At 39.7% G+C, this 17,033-nt stretch overlaps 1 protein-coding gene across 1 annotated transcript in view; it reads left to right on the plus strand.

Moving 5' to 3' along the window:
* Window positions 1-17,033, plus strand: part of ANKRD55 (ankyrin repeat domain 55) — a 47,062-nt gene that overhangs the window by 2,388 nt on the left and 27,641 nt on the right. The window contains exons 2-6 of the mRNA XM_041408004.1: window positions 4,883-5,005; window positions 6,815-6,945; window positions 9,060-9,169; window positions 12,159-12,219; window positions 15,857-15,985. Of these exons, the coding sequence (XP_041263938.1) occupies window positions 4,883-5,005; window positions 6,815-6,945; window positions 9,060-9,169; window positions 12,159-12,219; window positions 15,857-15,985 (554 nt within the window). The remainder of the gene's footprint in view (window positions 1-4,882; window positions 5,006-6,814; window positions 6,946-9,059; window positions 9,170-12,158; window positions 12,220-15,856; window positions 15,986-17,033) is intronic.

The raw sequence follows: 17,033 nt of genomic DNA on the forward strand, positions 1-17,033 counted from the left end.
GACTCTCCCAACTATAAATAAAAACAAATCCCCTGTATTCCAAATTTGAAAATCATAACTGTCTCTTTGCAACTGTTTTGCTCAGTAATAGCTCAAAATACTTACAATAGTAACAGGAATGTGGGACTTAGAGAAGACAAACAGCACCAGAAACCCCTTCCCTCCTAATATTGCTAGGTGCTATTTAAATAAATGTCGGCTGTGCCTGATTTCAAATGTTTACTAAATAAACAGAGAAAGCAGACAAAAGCCTGTACTGATGCATGCACTGCCAGGCATGCACAGGGATTATTATTTTGTTAAGTGTTCAATAAAAATGCAGTAGTAGAGAGTAAGTTACACTTTTCAAAAACTGCCCCTCCCACTGACCCTGGACACTGATGTACTGAAAACCAATAAACTACACAGTATTATGTCCTAACAGCCAGGTGTAGGAAATCACATATGGCCTTTGGCTAGTGGAGGAGACAGGAGGAATTATGAGAGAGAGGGTAGTAAATTACATGCATAATTAGTTCTTTTTCACAATGAACGTGAATTATCCTATTATTCTGTCTTCAGTTTTTAATATCTTTGGTTTACTAAGTCCAAAATCAATGATTGTCATGTACGTGTGCGTGAGCATGTACACTAAGCTCCAGCAAATTTACATAGAACTTAAAAATCCAGTGCGCTGGAAAGCATGCACTTATGTACATCTCATGTGCACTTTGTAAAACAACAAATCAGCCAACATCACAAATCATGTAAAACATGCATTCTTCAAAGTACATCAGAGGAGAATTAAGAAAGAGAATTAAGATAATGAGAAGCACAATTTCACTGCTCTGAATACTGTAATAATTCTCTTTTTATATACCCCCTTTTTGATCAAAAGAAAACTACTTTGCCTTGAAGAAATTATACATTCTTAAAACACTGCAGGTTATTTCAGATAGATTGGTGTTTAACTTTGATTGTTTCTGAGGATTTTAACACCACCCTGTATGTCATTTAATCTTTTCTTCCAGACCTTTCGACACCACTACTGCCAGCCTGCAGTCTCTCCCTTGCCTTTTTCTATACACAAGCACTTAAATGGAAAAAAAATGGAATGGGAAAAAAAAAATGGAAAAGCACTTCTGCCTTTCTGAATCTGACTGACAGCTTCCTTTCACTAGTATCACAGCAATTCTCCAAAATGTAAAATGTATTTGAAATGGGACCGTACTTAGTGGCATTTCTTGGACTGCAACGTAGTAATGGAGTAACTCTAACACATTAGAAGGTGAAGAGTCAGGCATTTGGTTGTTCACAATCCCTTTCTGCCTCATGGAGCTTGTGACCCAGCCACAGCAAAGCCCCCAGCAGGGTAAGCTCACAGAGGGTGGGACACGGGCACTCAGTACTTCACTGTTGCCTTCTGCAAAATGCCCACTCTCTGAACCATTCCTCTTCTGCCCAGGAAGATGTCTTCAAAAATAAATGTTCTACTACCTTCGCCCCCTTACTTCTCCATTCCTTGACAGGGTGAGCTGGAGGAAGATTAAATGGTTGTGTTGTTCAGCTGGAGCCAAGTGCATCCAGCACAAATGACATCCAAGCTCTTCCAGCATTTTCTGCTCTCTGTCATGTGAAACGTCAGAGCACAATTTATCTGTCTTCCTTCTCACTCCCCATCCACAATCACACAAGTCAAGACACCCCACTAGTAGTTGGGTCGCCCCTACAGATACGGAATTCATGTCAGTCATCTTTATTCAGATCCCAGCATGAGTGCTTATCCTTTGCTCGTGGCCGAGGCTGACAGGAAGGGTGATAGCCTGCTCCACCTGCTTCTCCTTGCTCTGGCAGATTGGACTTGTGGTTGTGGAAGTGTAAATCTTTGTGGCTTCATGCCACCATCCAACTGGAATGGAGCCTGTGTTCTGCAAGAAAAGGCAGGGGCAAAACTTCATTAATTTTTCCATCCATCTATCCATCCATCCATCCATCCATCCATCCATCCATCCTTCTGTCCGTCCATCCACAGTTTTACTTCCCCTCCTTATACACAAGTAAAACAAGGATAATTGCTCTGGGGAAAGCAGACTGAGCGCAGCAGAAGCAAAGGGGAAGTGTCTTGGTTTTACCTAGAGGAAAAAGGGCAGAGATGTTCAGAGACCCACATGAAGGAGTGCACCCTTGTCCTCTTCTTCCTGCCATAGTGCCCTCCAGGTGAGCAACTGCTCTGCTTGGGAGATGGAGATTTCCCTTTTGTGGCTAGATTTCTCTGCTCCTGACTCACAACAGGAATACTTTACAATATGTGCAAGGCAAAAAAGGAGTAGAAAATTTACATGTGCAATGCACAATTATACCTCAAAGGAGGTGAGGACCCTTTGATTCACTGTCTGCCTCACTACATGTAGCAGTTTCTTTCCCAGTGCCAGCAGCATCTTCTCTGTACCACACCCACACAGCACCTGCACAGCTGTACACGACAGCAGACGTCAGAGGAGCCAAATCACTGCTCAGGGCTGGCACCCTCTGTGTACCTCCAGAAACTGGAGGACAAGAGGAGTAGCTCAAGCTATCAACCAGTCAGACCTGAACTTATCATTAACCTTTTTTGCTGAATGTACCGATTGTGAGAGGCATCTTCAGGTCTGATGTAATAAGGAAATATTACTAACTGAACCAGTGGTGAAGTCACTTCTTTTTCTTCATGTACTAGTCACTGATGATGACTCTTCAGCAGCAATGACTCCTCATCTCTCTGGATTTCCCAAGCCCACAGGACAAACCTCCTGAGCCAAACGAACAGTTGCCTCAGCAACAGACCCCCTCAACAGAATAAAAATCAAGTTAACATTTTTATTCACAAACTTTATGAAGTGTGTAATTTAAAGTACCAGTTAGAAGAAAGAAAATAAATTAGATTCTCTTTAGCTGAGGAGAAATGGAGAGGGAATCTGTGACAAAGGCAGATTAATACCAGCTTTTTAATTTTCCCAAGCCCACAGAGTTCCAGCTTTGACAAACTAACCCATTCCAGGGTAAGAGCAGATTGTGTTTCCATGGCAGCCAAATTTTGAAGTCCAGAGTACTGATTGCACCCAGTGAGAGAAGATCACGTGCAGAATTAGGCTAGGCTGTGAAGTCTAACGTAGAGCTCATGTAAGTTCATCTGAGACATCGTCTGATCACAACATGAATAGTGTGGCTAATACTTTGCAACAATATTTATAGGTCTTTTATCACTCAAAAAATGTAAATAGTCATACTATCTCCAGAAGTTTGACAGTACAGATAAGTCACCAGTCAATCTGTCTTTCCTTCGATCAACTCTGTAGTGTGATTTAGGCATTTTCTCCAGCTCACAAGGTTGTGGAGTGGCTGGACAAGTGATACGTTTTATAGCTCTGACCCTGTCCTGGTTTAGCCTGGAATAGAGTTGATTTTCTTCTTAGCAGCGAATACCGTGCTGTATTTTGCATTTAGTATGAGACTAATATTGAAAACAGAGTGCTGTTTTAGTTGTTCGTAGTTAGTGCTTGCCCTAAATCCAGTACATTTAATGTCCTCTGTACGTTAATGTACATTTAATGTGCTCTGCAGCAGTCGGTGCAGAGAGGCTGGGGGAGCATGCACTCTGCATGGAGTCGGTGCCAAGAGGCTGGGCTGACCCCACATGGCCAAAGGGATGTTCCATGCACAGAACAACATGGCCAGGATGTGAACTGGGGGGAGCTGCGGCATGACGGGCTGGGCATCAGTCAGCAGGTGGCAAGCAACTGTACTGTGCATCACTTGCCTTTCTTGGGTGTTATTCATCTCTTTCTCTCCTTCTATTACAATTATTAACGATGATGTTGTTGTTCTGGTGGTGGTGATGATGATGATGATGTGTTATTTCAATTATTAAACTGTTCTTACCTTAACCCAACAGCTTTACCATTTTCTGATTCTCCTTTCCACCCCTCAGGGGTCAGGGCAGTGATGTTAAACCCCAACAGACCCTCAGCCATGGTGAACAGTACAGCTCACTATGGCTGTACTTATTTTTGAGTTAATAGGTATAAGAAACATGCGACTGTTTCTGACCAGCAATACATATCTAGAGCATTTTACCATTACATCAGATTTGACCCCGCACCCAAAAATCTACTCTTTTGACTCCAAGAGTTAAAAGGTTAGTAATCCTCTTGAAGGCAAAGGAGGTGCACACCTGTGGAGCATGACATGACAAGTCTGAAAAGAAGTGAAAAGGAAAGAAGCAAAGAGAATCTTACTTCTTTAGAAAGAAAAGCCTGAGGAATGTTCCAGAACAGGTTCTGCAAAGCATCTGCTTCAAATAATAACTCACACTGTAGCTGCCAAACAAAATAAACCTCTCCTGGGTTCCAAGCAATAGTCCACTTTTCCTTTTTGCAGGAATTATCAACACAAACCATTGCTGCCAGAAGTTTACTCTCCCGAGAAGAGAATTCCGTTGGACATTGCAGGGAAGTGAAAAGCCTCAGTCTTCTGACTGGTACAAGGATAACACTGAAATTGAAAACACCTGAGTCCTGATTTCCTCCTATCTCATAAAAGTGCAGCCAGAAATATTACGAGCTAGTTCAGTTATTACATTTTTTCTCAAGTCATGTTATGTTAGTATGATTTCTTACAAGAAGTGGAAACTTTCCAGAATTTTTCATAAGTCCTTTCAGTGTCTATGTTTGAAAGTTTTTGGAATAAGTTATGATGAAAAGCAATTTTCAGATGACTAACAAAAACCACAGTGCTGTTTAGATACACTTTGTTCCACCCCAAGTTGCACAGTCATTTAAACTCAGTGAGACAAGTGTCGTTATTTTTCCTGTTTATCATTTGTACTTGCTCTCTGTTTGCTCATGGCTGTGCTCCTTGACTGCAGCTGATGCAGCAGAAGAGATGGACTTGGCTGTGGTTTACCAAGCGGCAGCTAACGGCGATGTGAACACCCTGACTGCAGTGATCCGAGAGGATCCTTCCATCCTGGAGTCTTGTGACAGAGAGGGTAAATGAAGGCCGAGCTTGTTCTCAGGAGATCTGTTGCTTCAGCTTGCAAATTAAACTTTCCATTTTTTTACTCTGATGTTTTAGTTCAGGAAATTATATTTAGTAGCAGAATATGGGAAATTTGAGTTATTCTTTGGAACATCCACTGGAAATGCACAGTTTGGATAATTCTTTCCCCCTATAATTGTAAGATATTTTCACATGATTACAAATAAGCTGTTTTTCTATAATTAGACCGTACTTTACCATTTATTTAGTTTATCTTGTTTAGGGGTATGCTGAGAAACTGCTGACATTTCAGGGGAGGAAAAAAAAAAATATTACCAATGCAAAATGACATACATTCTGGACATCTCTAAAGCAAATGTTATAGTATGTGTAAAGTCACAGTTTGAGTGGTTTTGTCAAGTAATTTTTTTGCCAAAGGATACAATGTGCAATTATCTAAATGATCCGTTTTATCTGTCAGGCTGTGCTCATTTTGTGTTCAAGTTACTATTTAATGTTATTACAAATTATTGTACATTGGCTGGGTTTCATATGCATCTGTTTCCGAAGTGAGTAAGAACCACAGACTTCTGGAAGCTGTTCTCAAGGCCAACTTTTTTTTGTCAGAAGTATTTTTTTTGATTGCATTTTCTTATAAAGGGTCCATATGAGCACTGTCTTTTCTAACAGCTTTTACCAAGCTACCAATTTTTCATATACTCTAAGCCAGGCATTATTACTGATATCTTTAAAACATCCACTGGTTAGTAGAGAAAATTTACTTAAGTGGTCCCTGTCCACTCGTTAATGGGAGAAAGACTAGGTGTGAGTGGTGGGTGGAGTAGGAGGAGATGGACTGGCCAGGAGTGCTTCAGCACTGGAGCTAACTTGTCTCCTAGGCTCTCCATGCAAATGTAACTAAAGAGCAGTATTTCAGCACAAAACATACAGCTCATATCCTGCACATTTTTTAGGCTCTACGTGACCTCAGGTTGAGTAGCACATTTCCTCAGCAATCTCATTGAGTCCAGTAAGAATAATTATTCTTCAACTATAGATGAAGTTTCTAGTAGTCTTATAGTTTCTAATACTTATGTTTAATCCCAGCCTAGTAACTTTAAAATGCTTTGTTAGATTCTGCAGGAAAATCTCCTGCTGTTTTTCAACTGTTAACAGAATGGAAGGAAGAGGAAGCAATTAAATGGTACAATACTTCATGAAGAAATTTGATTATTAGGTTTAAATGGAGATTTCAGGGGTTTTTCAAAACAGAAAAGTTTTGCAGCATATTAAAAAACTTCTTATAAAAACACAGGAAATAAGATATCCTAGAGCAAATCCAGACTTCAAATTAAGTTGTTCTCTGCATAAAGGGCCAACTCACACTTTTATACCTTTGCATGGGACACAGCTTGATTTCGTAAGTCTTTTGAATATACAGACATAATGAAGCTGGGTTTTGAGAAAATTAGACAGGCACCATCTGGTTACTAGTCAGTCTGAAGGATATTAGCCTCCAAAATGGTGTACAAAGCCAAAAGTTAATTTTGGGAACTTATCAACAGAAAAGCACTTTTCCCTCCAGAAGCAGAGTTAGTGAGGCAAAACTTTTGGTAATATAGTCATGCTCTTTTTAAAATCAGTGGTCAGAGACTGTCATAGAAGTTACTTCCTGACTAAAAAAAGCTGAGTACCACTATTGGACAGTTGTCAGAGAAAGGATTTGTTAGCTTGCCAGTGTTAAGATCAGAAAATAAGAAGCTATATCTTATAGACATGACACAACAAATGGTAAAATTAATTTGGCTTTCTTCCCCAGGTTGCACACCTTTGATGCATGCTGTGTCAGGACGCCAGGTTGACACAGTGAAGCTTCTGTTGAAGATGGGAGCTAATATTAATACTCAAGATGCTTGTGGACGTACCAGTTTATCTCTGGCAACTTATTTGGTACCAAGACTTGGGGGACAAGGATGGAGTGAAGGGAGTAAATGTACAAACCAAATAAGATTTCTGCTTATACTACAGGAAGGAAAAAAAAAAGCACAAAACATTTGGTTCTAGACAACAATGGAATTGGTTTTGAAACTTTACCACAATACAAAGCTGAGCAATGATTATTACAAGAGGATCAGGACTCCTGTCAGACACTCCTGTCAGAGTGTCCTTTCTCTTTTGACTTATAAAATAAATGCATGATATGAGGATCTCACAAGAAAATCGCGCTTTTTTGTACACTGAAAGTTTCCTCTTGTTCTTATTAGGCAGATTGACTTCTCCCCCTTGCATAGCCAGCATTAGATATTTATTAAGCTCTAGTTTGAGACAGGAGGGCTTTCCTGTCTCAAACTCTGGTGATCAGCAGGCAACTGTTACTGCACACTTGATGAACAAGGGCATTGCTTCTTTTCACTGTGGTGCTGGACTCTGGGTGGCCAGGTTGAGGACTGAAGTTCTAGGTGCTGCAGGTGCTGGTTTGCTCAGATCACAAACAAACCAATCCCCTGATCAACCCACATCCAAGTGACAGGAGGGGGCACACATCCCACTGAGACATTTGGGAGAGGAATTGTACTTCAGAATCTGTCTGAAGCAGCAAGGATAGTCCTTTTCTCCTTAGTCTTCTACTCCTTGCAGCAGGTAATTCAGAATTCAGAGAGAAAGTGGGGACCAAGTTAGCCCAGCAGACAGGGCTTCCATTATTAATTGGACAAAAAGGAAGAAGGGGTGTGCATCCATGGCTGCGCATTATGAGTTAAGCTGGATGACTGCCAGCTCATTTAAACAGACACCGTGGCAGCCTAATTAAATGACATCCCTTGCACGTAGTTTCTTCCTGAAAATTCAAGACAAAAACAATGTTCCTGCTTAGCTATGCAATATTCAGCCAGAAAATAAGTGTAGAAAATAACAAAACAGACAGTCTCATCCAGTGGAAGGAGCATGCCCCACTTAGTTGACAATAAACATTTCCTCTGCTTGATATTTTAAAAAAATCCCATAATAAGTGTCACACTTCTTTTTTCCTTCCTCTTTTCCCGGAGGGGAAAAAATATTCTTTGGAAAAAAAGAAATGACTGGAAAAGATTTGAACCACCCAGGCTTCTAAGTTTCCATTTCTGTTTCTGTGAGGGATATAACAAGAGGTCCGGAGAGAATTCTGCTGTGATGTCTGTCCAGACAAATGAATTCAGGAGAGTTGCACAGTCAAGACTGCGTGTGGCATTTGGTGGTCTTGTACTTCCACCAAGAGCTCCAACAGGAGTGTTCTGATTCCACCATTCCACACATTTCCCCCAGCAATGCTCGTAATGCCAATCCAAAATAGCTCATATGAGAGGGAATGGTCTTTGTCAATGGTCCGTGGTTTTAACAAAACACTTAAACTCATGCTTGATTTTCATCAGACTTAAGTATATGCTGAAAGATTTATGCAGTCACAGTCACAACCAGACTGTTTACTTGTTTTTATGTTGAGGTGATCAATAGAAGGTTTTAGTCCAAGAACTGATTCATCCCATCTGTTTTGGTGCTATTTTCAGTCTAACACTGCCACTAGTACAAACTTCTGCAACAACACTTATAAAACCACACTCTAAGGCTTTTTACCATTGATTTGCCGTCCTTGCTAAAATCTCACAAACAAAATCAGATTGAGTGCTCATGTTCTTTGTTTAATCTAGCATGATTGAATTCACATGCAAGAATATGTGTAGCATCTGCTAATGATACAGGAATTAGCAGGTTTTTAATCACTGTTAGTGCTTGCCAAAGATGCAGGGGGAAGAGAAACAAACAAAACAAAAAACAAACAAAAAAAAACTACAGTGTAAATTAAACACCTCATCTGAGACATTAATAACTGAGGTAGTTTGAGGCCCAGACTCCAAAGGGGAGCTACTTTCAGTGCTGAGAAACCTCTAATTTTTTTTTGAGGAAAAAAATTCCAGTTTCTCTGCAGACAGAAGTGGCTACAGTCACATGTGAATGCCAGGACCAGCAAGAAAAGATCTGGCCTTATACTTTTCACTTTCCTCTGTGATATGCTCCAATTTCTTTTTTAGGGCTGGCTGGAAGGCTGTGTCAGCCTGCTCAGGAATGGTGCTAAGCAGAACATACCTGACAAGAACGGGAGGTTGCCACTACACGCTGCCACCGCAGAGCCTGACGTCAGGTATGTGCCTGGCTCCCCAGGGAGAACCCACAGCAGGAATAACAGTTGTGACAGCTACACTTGTGACCTGTGTCTTTGTTTAGTCGTTACCATGAAGGGTAGAGAGGTGAAAAACATTGTGCAATACTTGTGTACCAGAGATCGATGGCTGGGTAAAGAGGAGCCTGTTTTAGTATTGTGATAGCTGGAGGAGGGAAAATAATTAGAAGGGAGATTGAAACCCTACGTTTCCCCTGCCCAACTACCTTTCTGTCCTACCACATGAGATATTACAAGACTCCTTCTCTGGACTTCTCCTCTGAGTAGCATGGCAAATGTGAGAAAAGTTTTCCACAAGACAACCTCTCTGAAAATCCCCAGCCATAAAGGGGAAGTTAAGGACTGGTGGTCTGGCTCGTTTTTAACTCTTTTACTGAAGGTAGAGTAACAGCTACAGAGTGTCTTCACAAGAACTCTTAAGAAATATTCTCTTTTTCTGATTCCAGCCTGTGACAATAGTACAATTTAATAAATTTTGGTTTGTATAGCTAAATAAACTTACTCAAAAAATTCCCCTAAGTAAATCATGCCTGAAGGTACAGAAAGGCATTAGAAACAGGTTAAACATTCAGTACATGCAATTCATGTGACATAGTCACTGAGTCCATGATTTTGTTGCTGTAATCATATCAGACCAGGCCAGACATCTGGTCATTTCTGCTGATCTTGTTCTCCAGCCTTTTTTAACAGCTTTATTCATTTTCCGTATTATCTTTGCTTTTCATGCATCACTTGGAGAGAATAATTTGAGATTCCTGCAGAAAAAAGGTCCCTATCATTAAACAAAGCCAACACAAGAAAAAATAAAATGTTTGTACAACACCACACGTGTTGCCACTTTAAAGGGAACACTAATCTCCTCTGCCAGGAGCACACTGGGTCCCCTGAATGTTTTTCACATTCTCCAAGGATACAGACCCTTCTTTGCTCTGCACAGTTTTCCTTTTCCTCTGTCTTCCCCATGGGTTTGCCCCGTGCCCAGACACAGGCCTGGAGCACTGGGCAGAGGTTTTTCCATCATGGTCATTGTCAGTCCCTTGTCATCCTGTGTCACTGCCAAAAGAGAATATGCAATGGCCACTTTTGAAATCCTTTTGCAGCTAAATTTGAAAGCTAGCAGTCCACTGCTACAACCTCACGTGCTAGAGGCAGCTTGGAAAGACAGAGACTGTTCATGTATTGATTTGATAATTTATTTATGTGCTCCAGTGCACTCCACAGAGCCTAACAGGCAAGGTGGAAAGATAATTCATTCCTGATCTATGCCTTTAAGAGTAGATAGCAGAGAAACCTCAGCTGCTTGGTTGGGTATCTACATATTTAAATGTAGCACTTAGGTTGCCATAATGGTGTAACTGAGTCAAAGTTTGTTCATGACAAACATTCTAGTCAAATAATTAGATTTCTTTCACATATAGTGGTGTCGTTGATCATATCAGGAGCTGAACCACAGAGCCCTGTATCAGATTATAAAACTATGTGATAAATGGGTTTTACAAGAATACTATGGTTATCTTACTTTGTTTTTCCTCTCTAGTTGATATTTACCAAGACCTATTGTCAGACACGGAATTTCTGAGATTCTCATTAATTTTCTTAATGACAACAGAATCTTTCTTCACTTTTACAAACTTCTACCAAGCCAATCACAACAATCATAGTGTCATCCTTTTCAGATTTCCTACAGTATGACTCCATTTAGAAACAGAGGTGTGACACCTCTTTTCTACCAGAATTGGTATCCACACACAAATGGATTTGAAGTCAGAGCAAAATCCCTATGGTGGGATCTGCCCAATCATCACCCTTTAGGGACTCTACTTTAAAAAAGTCTTAAATTTGGACTTTCAACACCTGAGGAAGATGTTACCTGTAGATAAGATTTTCACCTGCAGAATTGTCAAAATCATCCCTAAGCAACTGTAATTTACATAGCTAGTTCTTTATTACCAGTAGGGAAGAACAAATTTGATATGAAACGTTAATTTGATGCACACACCTGAGCACAGTTCAACCCAGAAGATACACTAGAAGTGGTTGAAGATAAAAAGCAGCAAAAGATTTTTATTCAATCTCTTCTGCATAGGAATAAATGCAGGATTTTATACATTTGTTTCTGCGTTATCTTTACATTTATCAAATTTCTTTACTTTATACTTCATTATTTTTTACTGTCCTTGCTAAACAGTATGTCTTCTTCATCTCCATGTTCTGAAGGTTTCTACCAAATTCACACCTTCAGATGAGCCACAGGTTTGCACAATGATCCACTGAGGATACATCCTTCATTTTGCTATAATCCTAAGAACTGTACATTCATATTGGGATTGGCTTTGCTACAGCATGTGAATGGATGGAGTTTTTAATTTTCATGGTCCAGCCATGTACATGATCCAAACAATTAGTATCCTGCTATAAAACACAACCAGCTTTGCTGAACCTATAGTGATTTTAGAACATCTTCACAAGATAGCAAAAGGATAAGAAGATGTTAAAAATATTATTGTACTTGAATAATATTTCATGTAACTACTTCATTGTTCCCTCCACTAGACACGAGTGCTTGTAGTCCAATATTCTATAAAATGTGAACCTATGCATTGCTATGTTCTATGCCATAATACAATATTATTAAAATGTAAATTTCTAAGCTACCAAAAGCTGCACACACGTACAGTGTTATACATTCTGATTGTAGCCCAGCAGTCAGCATAAGAGTTATTCTGAGTGGATCTTCTTTTAATTCCAAGCTCTGAAGTTTTGTTGTTACTGTAAGTCATAAAGTCCAATTTGTTTTGCTCATATGACAAAGCTCAGATCTAAGATTCTGACCTGTGCCCGTCACTAATACTGATTTTTCATGAAATTGCACGTTTTGTTTTTAAAAAACTGTCAGTTTTTCAAGTTTAGTCAGGCATACAGCACACTGATTATATCGTTGCTTCCACAGGCTTCTGAGCTTGCTTCTGCAGCAGTCAAATCTTAGTGAAATTAATCACCAGGACAATGAGGTGAGTGAGCTTGTGCTACAAGTCACAGTCCCTGGCACTGAAGGCATGGAAGCCATTCAATTTTACAATAAGGCTAAGTCAAAAATTTCTATAATGCTTTTAATAAACTCTGCAAAGTATTATCTCATTCTTCCTTCTATGTACGATGCACCTGTAGGCTAATAAAGCTTCTCTCTATTGAGCCAGCTATGAGGTACCTTGAATCCGCTTCTTAAATTATTTGCCAAGACAAGAATTGCCCTTGATTGTTCTGAAGTTGGACACTGGACCAAGTCTTCACTTTTACCAATCATAAGTGTTCAAGACCAGGCTGGGTAGAGCTTGGAGCAACCTGGTCTAGTGGAAGGTGTCTCTGCCTATGGCAGAATCCTTTGTACAGCCACATGGCTCCAGCCAGATAATATTTAAGATCCCTTCCAGCCCAAGCCATTCTATGATTCAATGATTCCTTGATCCCACCATTCAATTCCTATTCTCAGGAAAAGTATTGGAGAGCTGGCATTACACAGAACAGTCATGGAAGCACAAAAATTTGTGCTGTTGTCTTCCATGTGGAATTGTGTCCTGCATGTATATATGTTGTACATAGGAAAGAGTTAACTTCCCACATGTTTTTCTCCAAATAGAGAAGCCGAGACACATAAGAGATTCTGAGTGTCTTTTCCTATGTTTCTGTTCATTTTTTAACAGTTGCTAAAGGATGTGTCTCTTTTCCACAGTGTCAGAATGGCCAGAGGGCTGTATATTTTTCCTCTTTCTCACCCACTGAAAGGTTTGCAGACCCTGCTCACAACACTCTAAACCAGACACATGTATTGTCTCGATGTAGAACTATGTTACTAATGAATTGCGTGAAATGGTGGATCATCATTTCAAGCCATAATATTTTGCTGGAATGCACTGCTACATGCAATTTGGAGCTTCTAGTTCATCTCATTGTTATTTGGCACTGACAATATATTTGTTCAAGTGTCAGTACTAAGCCCTGAATACTCATGTTTTCTGAAAATTGTGTATCCTAATAAATGATTACAGCTAACAGAGCTGTTCTCTTGGCATAAGTAAACACTTCAATTTTCCCACTCGATGCTTGAGAAAATCACCCTGATGAATGCATGAACACGTAAACAGTAAGAAATACATCTGGAGGTTTCATAGCTTCCACAACCGTGTCTTTCTGTGGGTTTATTAGTGAAGCCTGTGAGACGACAATGCAAAGAAACAATCCCTGTAAAAGCCTTGAATCTGAGCAAAACAAGTGTCACACTATATTTCTCAGAGCCATTTCTTGGGGTTTGTCCTTTTATGTCCCATATTGCTCCTCAGTTTTTGTGAATGTGCAATTGTTTGCCTGTCTCACCTCTAAGATTGTTTTCTGCTGGACCTTCAGCTTTGGCAGTTCTGATACCACTTATGTTTCCACTTAAGAACAGCAGTCTGTTTACCTACAGATGCCACTCCAGGGTGGTAGCACAAAGCACAAAGCACAAAGCAGTTGCCCGCTGCAGAAAGCCCACACGAGTGAGCTGCTGTGACAAACAGCTCAATGCTCTTTGCTCAGCTGGGTGCTCCAAAAGGACACGTGGAATGTACAAAGTATTAGAAAGGAAACGGAGAAGAAAACAGGAAGCTCTGTTTGAATCCTTTGTACAGCCACATGGCTACTAAAGTAAACTGAAAAAATATATACAAGAAAAGGAACAGAAAAAGGACTACAAAGATGATAATAGTTATAGAGCAGCTTCCTTACATGGGCAGGCTGACTAGAGCAAACTAACTGTAACAGGACTCTCACCTTGGCAACTACATCAAAGGGATGATATAAACCTGTGGTATCATAAATGGTGTGGAAATGAAAAGAAATTTTTTTATTAATTGTTCTGGGGGTTTTGCATATAAAAATATGGGGGCTTCTACAAAAATTATCAGGCAATAGTTTCAAAGAAAATTAAAATAAAGACTTTTTCAGAAAATGCGTCGTTACCTTTTAGCAGGTTGGATATCATATGAAGTCTTTAATCTGATTACCAAAATATTAGGTGGCAGTATATTGTCAAGCCTTGTTTCTTATATTTTTGCACTAAGCATATGCTATTGGCCTCTCTGAGTTTTGTCGTTTTATTATAGAGATTTTTGAAAACTATCCACAGTTTTACACTCTTATGTTACAACTGATTCTGCTGGCTACCACAGTAGAAACGGAGAGAAAGTTGATTTTTCAAGGATTTTTTTTTTGGCCATATCAACACACTGAGAGAGGATGACAGAAAGACAGCCTGGTACACTGTAGTGTTTCCTTCTTCAGTGATTTTCATGCTCTCCAGGACCAGTGGCTAGTACTCATTTCCCAGCTGGAAATCACTTCAGTGATGCCTCACAGATAATGTGTGTCCGTCAACAGTACTAGGTCCCTCATGTTTACTGACATCAATGGCAGAGATCCCATTAATTTCAGTTGGTGCAAGAGTTTACCCTCAGTTTTGGTTTTACAAAACCGAACCCCCCATGATTAATCTTTGCAAACACTAAGTAAAACCAAAACTCTCATTCAACTGCTCTGTTTTGTTATCACCCATTCTTAAACCACATGGGAACTGAAAAGTCTTACAAGATATGGGATGAGTGAGAGAAATGAATACTGAGGCATTCAGGCTTTTAGTCAGAAAATCACTGCAAACAGCTTCCATTTTAACACACTGATAAGCTCTCTGCATCGGTATAGCTCATACTTTAGCTGGGTTGTTACCAACTGGCTTTATTGGGTTCTAGTTCAAGTTTTAAATTGCTTTTCCACTCAACCTTTTTTTTATTTTTAATGCTTTTTATCCTTTTGGAAATCAGGCAAGACCCTTGAAATACGTGTTTTTCTGGTAAGAGAGAAAACAGAACCTACCCAAAGGAAAATGTTACCACACCTAAGAACACTAGAAATTTGTTAGAAACATAATAAATTAGTCAATTTATACAGAAAATCTTAATTAGTATGGATATAGAGAAAAATGCATGTGAGTGTAACAATGCTGAAGGTACAAATATAGGTCATGAATTCTCTGATCTCTTAAAACTGACTGGATGTAGCTAAGATGGAATGAAAATGCAGCTGAATACCTTACCATTTGCTTTGTTTTCTCCCTGACAAGTAAATATAAAGTGTTTATATTGTGACTTTTTTGTGGGCATCACTCTGTCAGTTCTTTAGCTTGCTGACTAGTACCAGCTGCAGTAATAGCTTATAATATTTATTTTGGATCAAAGATAAGACCAAACACAAACATCATGCTGTGTAATGCTGAAGCACCAGTCTAATCCAGGCTTTTCTTGCAGGATTCAAGCTGAGCAGTGAGGAACTGTCCCACCAGCCATCATGGCCCTGACCACATGTTATTTATAACAGGCTATAGGCACATATGGAGGAAGCATTTGTATTTGTATCCATTTTCTGTAATAATTCCAAAAAGCTAATTGGTTCCCCCTTGTGACTCCACTAATTCAGAAGCTGCTACTATTTCAAATCAAGGTGAAGAGGGAAGAATTTGTCCACCCTGGATGGTTTCAGGGCTGCGTAGCTTATCTACAGAGCCTTGAAGGGTGCTCCTTTGAGTGACAATAATTTGCCCTCTGGGTTTGTGGCTTGCAGGGAATGACTTCACTCCACTGGGCTGCGTTTCACAACAGACCTCAGCACACCCAGACTCTGCTGCACAAGGGAGCAGACCCGACTCTGGTGGACAAGGACTTCAAAACAGCTCTGCACTGGGCAGTACAGGTGAGCCACAGCACAGCCCCAGAGGGATGCTTATTGAACTGGGTTGGCTATTGTGGTGTCCTAAATACTCCTAAAAAAGTAGTTTGGGCTGTGCAACACAGAAATTGGATGCCAAAAATGCCCACTAAGCCCCAGTGTTTTGCCAATGGGTATAGATCAGGGACCTAGCCTCTTCTTTGGAGACCAAGTCATACCTAATAGAGGCTTAGCCCTGTTACCCCAAAGTTTTTGTTTATCTCAGTGGGATTACATGTATGCTTCATCTTAAACTTGTGCCTATTTTTTTTTTTTTTCACTAAATCAGGGTTGCAGAAACTAGAAGCTTACTTGCCAAAGGCCTGTGGGAATAAAATGGCATAAACACAAGTTAAAACACATTTAAAGAGCTAGAGCTATGAAAGAATTATCTGAAGGGTTGAGGCCCTACTTCTCTGGAGACTGGAGAAGACATGGAGCTAAACACATTTCCTGTTGAGCTGTATGTTTCTGTCTCATGTGCAAAAGAGCATTGTCAAATACTCAGGCCATCATTAGAGAAACAAACCATACAGGTTTAATATGATATTACAAACTGTATTATGTAATTGTGTTAGTGAGTGATATAAAATACAGCATAATTTAATGGTTTTCCTGGTTTACTGCAGAAAACTGCCCAGATGAAATTGTATGTTTTCACATGCTCTCATACCATAGCAAGTTCCAGTATCAATGTTCAAAACACATTGATACTGGACAACAGATAAGCCAAAATAGAACTCACACAGAAATCCACAAAAATCTTTTCGTACAATTACCAAATATTTGCATTCTCATCTTTTGGTCTAAGTTTGCTCTTCTTAAAAGAAGTCAACAAGGAAATTTGAAATTCTGAACTGCCATATACTGTATTTATTACGGGGTAATACATCTGAACAAATAGTCTGTTTTCTTCAACCACAGCCTCACAAAGATGATTAGCATATAATAGGCCTAATTTTTTTTTTTCTGAAGTAGAGGTATATTTTGACCTCTGCAACTGGTATTATTTCAAAAGTTTTGTTCTTCTTCA

The sequence above is a fragment of the Onychostruthus taczanowskii genome, unplaced genomic scaffold, assembly GCF_017590055.1.
Source record: "Onychostruthus taczanowskii isolate IOZ18803 unplaced genomic scaffold, ASM1759005v1 scaffold285, whole genome shotgun sequence".
Classification (NCBI taxonomy): Eukaryota; Metazoa; Chordata; class Aves; order Passeriformes; family Passeridae; genus Onychostruthus; species Onychostruthus taczanowskii.